This window comes from Anas acuta, chromosome 13 (genome assembly GCF_963932015.1).
Source record: "Anas acuta chromosome 13, bAnaAcu1.1, whole genome shotgun sequence".
Classification (NCBI taxonomy): Eukaryota; Metazoa; Chordata; class Aves; order Anseriformes; family Anatidae; genus Anas; species Anas acuta.
In genome coordinates this window covers 14,132,543-14,139,813 of record NC_088991.1, presented here as the reverse complement: position 1 = coordinate 14,139,813, position 7,271 = coordinate 14,132,543, and the positions used below count along the sequence as shown (strand labels likewise).

Below are 7,271 nucleotides of genomic sequence, written 5' to 3'. Positions count from 1 at the left end.
CTTGTACTAACACCTTTAGGTTTTGCTGTGTTTGTATAAGATTTTTCATAACTGTTGAATTTTTTAACTTGCTTTTTACTGCAAGCCTTTGCCTTTTACTTGTAGCACCAGCATCTTTATGTTCTAACAGTGAGTCTAGAAGTGTTCTGTGGCTGTTGTGGAGCAGCAACCATCACAAAAACAGCAAGGTGCTGCTTTCTAGTTATCCTGAGAGATTTCGCTGTTCCTGGTAGGTGTTTGTGAATGAAAGGGAATGAGTGTAGTAGCATCCAGTTTATAAATATTTCTTTGTGGTATTATCATTGCTATGGAAGAAAAAAACAACACTTTAAACCAGCATTCAGGTCACTGAAGGGTAGTAGACTGTGTATGGACTGTTGCTGTACATGTGTTCTCCAAAGGGTTTTTTTTTTCCACACAGGTTGTTCTTGGCAGATGGTCTAGTGTCAGTTATGTATTTTTTTTAGTTTATGTAAATTTTTGCTTTGGTCCTCATGTATTTAATGACACTATGTCAGAAAAGCTGGCTCTCTACTTCAATGTATCAAGGTATCAGACTTGATTGCAGTAGCTCAGCCATAAACGGTGTCAATCAGGTAAGATAGAAAAATAGAAAAAAAATAAAAAACAGTTTTGCAGACTGTAGGACTCCAAGCAGGCACTAGTCTCATTTTTATTAAATCATGAAACATATACTGACATGATAGGAGAGCTATGGTCATCAGAGCTATATTTAAGGCACTTCTAAATGCATGTGCATTTTGCTGTAGTTGAAAGATTTTCTACTTATTAATGGATTAATAATTATATGTAGATGGCCTCATTTAAACAATAGTGTAAAAAAAGCTAGTGAGCAAAACTTTTGACAAACCATGCAAAAATCATAATCAAAACAAGTTTATGGAAACTTAACTAAAGCTAAGTTGTACTGCCAAAATGTTGTTATATGTAAGAGAAAGCCACTCCATACACTTGTTGCAATTTGGTATGGTAAGATAAGCAAAGTTAATATTGAGTTTCTGTTAATGGTGTGATATATATGTACCTGTACTTGTAAAAGCATAATAATGGATCTCTCTGATCCTGGGTGCAATGTTTGCATCTCTGTTCCAAGGTGCCGAGGCTTGTGCATGCCTTGTTAAAAACATTTCATTGTAAGTTCTGAGCTTAAATGTATACTAAAGTTTAAAATTAGCTGCTTTTTTTTTTTTTTTTTTTTTTAGTTTAAGCCACACACAGATTATGGTACTACTTGGAATTCTAATGCTAAATCTAAATGGCGTTTCAGGCCTTTACACCAATAGTTACTTGAAAGCAAAGTTAGCTTTTTGCAACAGTACATGCTTTCTTGCTGCAGGAGCTTCAAAAGTTAAACCTGGTATATTTAGGCTATTTTAGTCTGTTTTATGCTCAAACAGAAAAAGGTAAAATTCTTAACATGCAAAACCTGCACCTTTACCAGGACTATTTTGAAAAGCAGGCCTTTAAAATCCATTTTATAGTAGTTGCTGTCTGCTCCTTACAGTCGTTTGGGACACTCAGCACAGTAAATTTTTCCATTATGGCAAACAAAGCGCTTGTTGGCCAGACCACGGGCACACTTTGTGCATTTGAAACAATAATCGTGCCAGGATTCATCTTCATAGTTAACCACACTGGTTCCTCTTCCAAATCCTGCTAGGAGAGAAAACAATTATAGGACGGCGATAGTAGCTTTTCCCGTGGCTGGGTTAGTCCATCAAGCAGCAGATCCCATTCTTTCTGCCTCCCATGTGGCCGTATTTGTAACATTTAAAATACTAGCCCAAAATGCAACTGAACTGCACTGTTTGCTGCTCTGTATTAGAGAGATCCAGGCAGTTTAGCATAGGTATGTGCGGCTTGTCTACAACAAGCTTTTTCCTTGGATCTTTTTCCCAGGGAACAGTCAAGCTAATGGAAAGGTCAAGACAGAGCAAGAAGAGGTTGGGCTAAACAGCCTACCTTGTTCTTACAAGCTCAGATCTATGCTCTGAAATGCTGAATCAAATGCAGGACTTACAGGACTAGCAGGATAATGCACACATTTCAGAGCCGATTTTCATATGCGGTCACTAACTGGGGCATGTAAAATATATTAGAAGTAAAACAAATTGTCAGTTTAGGGCAATATGACACTGCTCTTTTTAGGCTTCCAGTTCCCAGACTAAGATTGAAGTGGGAACAGTTCTACCTGGGACAATTCTGGAGGTAAATTTGAAGAGTTCAAAAGGTTAAGATCTCAGTTACTAATTCAGCCTCCATCCAACAGCACATGGGTTATATAAATTGTTGGAAAAGGGCTAGGGACATTTGAACTGCTTCTGGTGGTGGTGGCCTCTGAGCTGCATCTCTGGGGATCACAGTTCTGACCTTAAGCACCCAGCACCCTCAAGCTGCATTTATTACAACATACCTGTAATAGGATTCTTGCAGCCAGCACACTTCTTGGCAACACATTCCTTGTAGCACTCAACACAGTAAAACTGATCCTCTACAGGTGTGAAGCGCTTCCCACCCAATTGCTTCTTGCAGTTGGAGCAAATGAAGCACTCTGAATGCCAAGGCTGTTCCTGGTAAGTGAGACCTCCAGAAGTGATGGGCTAGGAGGAAAAGAGCAGGGAAGAGAATTCAGAATCAGTATGGAAGAAAAGAGGTTGACATAGGTATAGGGTGTATGGTATAGGGGAGCTTTGTTATGGTGAAGATCATTTGAAAGTTTTCATTAAAATGAAGTATTGCAACACTTAAGTTCCTTTGGACTGAAATCTTGCATGCCTGGAGCTTTCATAAGAGTTTATTTTACCTGCAATGACACTGCAATTCTACATTAATCAATTGCAAAAGTGTACAACAGCTGTTTTGCAAAACATTGTTTTGTAGCTTGAATACACAATACATGCTAGAGAGCTATAAACCTTCTTAGCCTTGCCCTCCCTAAAGCTAGCATATGGCTGTGCTCACTTTGTTTCAACAGATTTACACCCAACTCAAGTACTCATGTGCCACAGCCTCTAGCTCTCACATTATTATGTTACCAGCTGCTTGCGCCAGTATCTCAAGGAAGAAACATAAGCAATGGTACAGCTACAAGATGATCTGTCTGGTGGTTTACTCTCCTAGCTTCTAACAGACATGTCAGGGCCAGTTCTGGCACCTGCCCCTGCAAGTGGAAGGACTTACATTCTTGCATTTAGCACAGGTCTTGGCAAATTTATGCTCATGGCAGGAGACACAGTAGAAGTCATCACCCTTCGGGAAGAAACTCCCAGATCCAATCACTTGCTTGCACTGACTGCAAGTGAAACAGTCCTTATGCCAGACCATCTTCTTGTATTCCACGTTTTGGTCTCCTACAACAGACAGAAATAACTTGTTAGGTGGGATTTCAGGCCTGTGACAAGCTCCCCACCGCATGCAATGTAGCATACCTGTAGGCAAGACCTGCCCATACAGGACTTTAAACATAACATGGACAAGGGAAGCACTGTTAATTTCTACATCCAACTTTAACTAGCCAAGGCCTTCCAGATTTTCTTAGATATTTAGTCAGACAGGTACCCGATCCTTTCTGCGAAGAGGATCTACATTTGCAGAGTAATGCTTTTGGTAGAATTTATCTAATACTGACTATTAAGGTGAACAATCCACATGAGGGTTAACTGCAATGCAGCCTTTGAACACTTGTCTAAAACGGACAGGTAAGAGCAGCAGTCAAAACGTGTACCACTTCAGTAGTTCTGCAGATTTTCACCGTGATGCTCTTAACTGCAGCCTGCACAGCTCCTTTAACCTCCATGGTTTTGCCCTAGAACAGCACTCAGCATTCATATCAGTATTGCTAGCACCAGTACCTGCAATAATAGGCTTGAAGCAGCCCTTACACCTGAGTGCGTCCTCAGTGGCAGTGCAGTTACTACACCAGACCTTGTTGTTCTCCCTTAGCATGAAGGGCTCGTTCACCAAGGATGTGTAGCACTTGAAGCACTTGAAGCAGGTGTCATGCCAGTAACGGTTCTTGAAATGCAGCTCCTGCAACAAACAGAAACAAAGTGAGCAATAAGCCCTTTCCTTTTGCTGAGCAGCTCTAAAACTAGTTCTTAAGCAGGGCTGCATTCAGTGTTTTCAGGGTGCAACACGGCTGCGAGCAGCTGGGGAAGGCCATTTAACCAAAAGCAGTGGCACAAGGGCCTTACTTATAATCGCATTCAAATTGCTACAGGTATGCGGGGTTTAAATTCACTTTGGACTTTCAAACTTCAAGCTGTGAGATTTAAGGTTCTATAAGTGTGGTCTTTTCATGTCATCTTGTTCCTTCTAGCTTAGGTATATGTTATTATTGCCATAAACATAAAGCAATAAACACCTGAAAAACTGAAAAAAATATATATATAAATCCTATGTTTCCAAGTGCTTTGCCCATAAGATGAGTTTTTTGGGAGTCCTCACCGTACCTTGGAGTCGGCACCGATGGGTTTCTTGCACTCAATGCAGGTGTTGGCACAGATCTTGTCAAAGCACTTGACACAGCAGTGGCGGCCCTCCTTCTGCACGTACTTCTTCCCGTGCAGCGGGTCACGGCAGTAATAGCAATCAAAGCGCTCCGACATGGTGCCCACAGTGTAACTGCCGGGCCCTGCAAGAGGAAAAAGGGTAAAGTTAGAACGCTGAAGCCCTGATAACTGCTCAAGCTTCTTCCCGTTACTCCTCATCTGTCCGGACCCAAAATGGCTCAGCCACGAGCATACAGTGGGGTTATGTGCCTCAAGGGCTTGTTGCTAGAGAAAGCAGCTTCTGGAAAACAGCAAAAATTGCCCCAACAGTGCTATCAGACAGCTCAATGGTTTACAAAACAAGACAGCTCTCTACCAACTGCACGGGCATTTTCCAGGCATCTCCTGCTTTGCCTTTAGGGCCTAGAATAGGCTAACAGGCTAACACACCATCGTGTTCAGAGGCTGGCTGCAGTAGACAACCTGTGTTCAATCACAGCAATCATGAACTCATATACCTAGTAAAGCATGTCATGTATTGACATGTCCCATGTCGTGTATTGCCACTTAGGACGTAGGGAGAGAAGTACCAGGAATTCAGAAAAACGTAGGCTACAGCATTCAGCCCTGTGGGCTGGCTCCTGGCTGTGCTGCGGAGCTCAGCAAGGTCAGGGGCCGCCCTGCCTCCTGCAAGCACTGTGCTTGCTGCTGCACTTAGCATAAGCAATGTGTTAGTAACGCAAATATTTTCAGTTCCCTTAATAGCCATCCAAGATCCAAATGCTAAATTTCTGCCTACAAAGAGGCAGGATGGGCTCTGGCCAAACACAAAAATGCAGCTCTCTGCCTCCTGGAGTGCAAACTGCTGTGCTTGCAGCGCTGGCGAGTTTACTTGCTCCATGGCTCCAGGAACACAGTTGCTGGAGAGGGGAGCAGAGTCACACAGCAGTCTTCCCCCATCACCTTCTTAAGAGGAAGGATACTGAACTGTTTTATTTACTCGTTTCACATCAAGCAAGGATAATGATACGTAATCACTCAGAGCGACTTGGTTCATTACAGCAGGCCCACTGCAGGGCTGGCAAGATCCCGTCTGAGGCACAGCATAATCTGAGCAGAAATCACCGCCAACCAAGAGCAGAATAGTTTCCATGTTTCCAGCCTAAGCTTGCAGCCAGCTGCAGCCCTCCGAGGCCTTTTGTGCCAGATATTTGTGCAGCTTCCAGCTGCCTGTTTCACTAGGCTTTCACATATAAAGTCATGAGGAAAAACAAGAAAAGACCTTTTACATTCTTACATTTAAAGAAACTTCTTCAGTTCATGCCAGCAGGACTGGCCCAATGCATGACTGCTCCCTGTGGCCAGCTGGCTAATGCTCCAGCTGCGAGCCCAGCTGGGTGTGGGGGTCTCTTGACCAGAGGATTTTCCACTTTGGCCAGAAATATAAGCTCACACTTTCCACAGATACTTGCCCCAGCCTGCACCCAGGCTCAGCCTTCCAGACCACCTCTGCTAAGGAACAGCTCTCTTCATTTCCCCACGCCCTTCCTCAGAGGAAGCCAGCAAAGCCCAGCCCAGGCGGCTGCAAAAGCCCTTGGAGGTTATACGAGTCCCCATGCATGTGTCTCCTGCATGCCTGTGGCCCCAGCTCAGCAGAGCTCTGCTTCCCCGTACTACAAGCAAGCTGGGATGCAATCTTAACCTTCATCAGTAACCGGACAGGAGCTGTGGCAGCAGTCTGGCAACAGGACGTCAAGAAGAAATTTAATTATTTTTTCCCAATGGAGCTGAAGCACTGGCACGGAGTGAAAGAGAGAAGAATGCAGCCAGGCAATATAAACTGCTGCTGCTTCCTCTTGTAAGGTGCAGGAGGCCTTTCACGCTTCCCTGCATAGCCTCACCTTGGACCCTGTCAAGCCCTGGTTTCATGGTCAAAAAGCAGTGAGACCAAAATCACTCCCACTGTGGTTGGCTGCTTTGCTGTCTGTGACAGCAGAATCAGCATGAGGGTATAAATCAGAACCAATCTTGGGGTTTTGGGGTGTAGAGAAGATGCTCTAGGGTAGCTGTCATCCCTAGAAGGCCTGTGGGTCCCCTAGTGCTTGCCCTTGGCTGCTGTGTGGGCAGGACTACCATGTTGTTATGGCATGAGGACCTGCTTACACAACCACTTGGACACCTGCCCACCCCAGTAATTCTAGATTTACCATCAACTGTGTAGCCCATCCTGATAGCCTGACACTGGCACAAGAGCCCCAGGCCACAGGATCATTGCTGCTGCCTCTGCGAGCAGCAGGGCTCAGCAAACACAAACGCACATCAAACCAAACAGGTCCTGACCCGGGCACTTGCTACCCTGCAAGCCCAGGTAGTGGAGCAATCTGGAACATTTCTGTTCCAGAAAACAGTACAGATGATCCCAAGGAGAGAAATGTGACACAGGGAGGCAGCAGCAGAGGCAGGGGCTGGGTTCACACCCTTCCCTTCCCTTCCCTTCAACTTTCTGAAGCGGAGGCCGAGTTGGCCAGCATTGAGCTCTGTGGGGACCAGGGCTGGAAACGCCGCCTTGCCAAGGTCAGGAGACGGCCACGTCCTGCTGACAACTACGCCAAGGGTTGTGTTTGTGCCGGTTCAAGTAAATGAAACAAACAAACAGCTGGGAAACATGGAAACTATGTGAGCCACCGCCAGCCCTGCAGAGCTTTATCAAGTGAGTGGGTTTTATTTAGAAGAAACGCAGTTGTACAGAGTCCAGGGCAA

General features: G+C 44.6%; 1 protein-coding gene across 3 annotated transcripts in view; it reads right to left on the bottom strand.

Moving 5' to 3' along the window:
* Window positions 1-649: 649 nt before the first annotated feature.
* The window catches only part of FHL1 (four and a half LIM domains 1), a 28,711-nt gene continuing 22,089 nt past the window's right edge, over window positions 650-7,271 (bottom strand). For 2 of the 3 annotated variants that reach the window (XM_068697416.1, XM_068697414.1), the window contains exons 2-6: window positions 4,473-4,654; window positions 3,873-4,050; window positions 3,202-3,371; window positions 2,435-2,621; window positions 650-1,677 (exon numbers count right to left, since the gene is read on the bottom strand). In XM_068697416.1, the coding sequence (XP_068553517.1) occupies window positions 1,520-1,677; window positions 2,435-2,621; window positions 3,202-3,371; window positions 3,873-4,050; window positions 4,473-4,628 (849 nt within the window). In that variant the 5' untranslated portion in view covers window positions 4,629-4,654 and the 3' untranslated portion in view covers window positions 650-1,519. The remainder of the gene's footprint in view (window positions 1,678-2,434; window positions 2,622-3,201; window positions 3,372-3,872; window positions 4,051-4,472; window positions 4,655-7,271) is intronic. The other variant, XM_068697415.1, reaches the window with a different exon arrangement.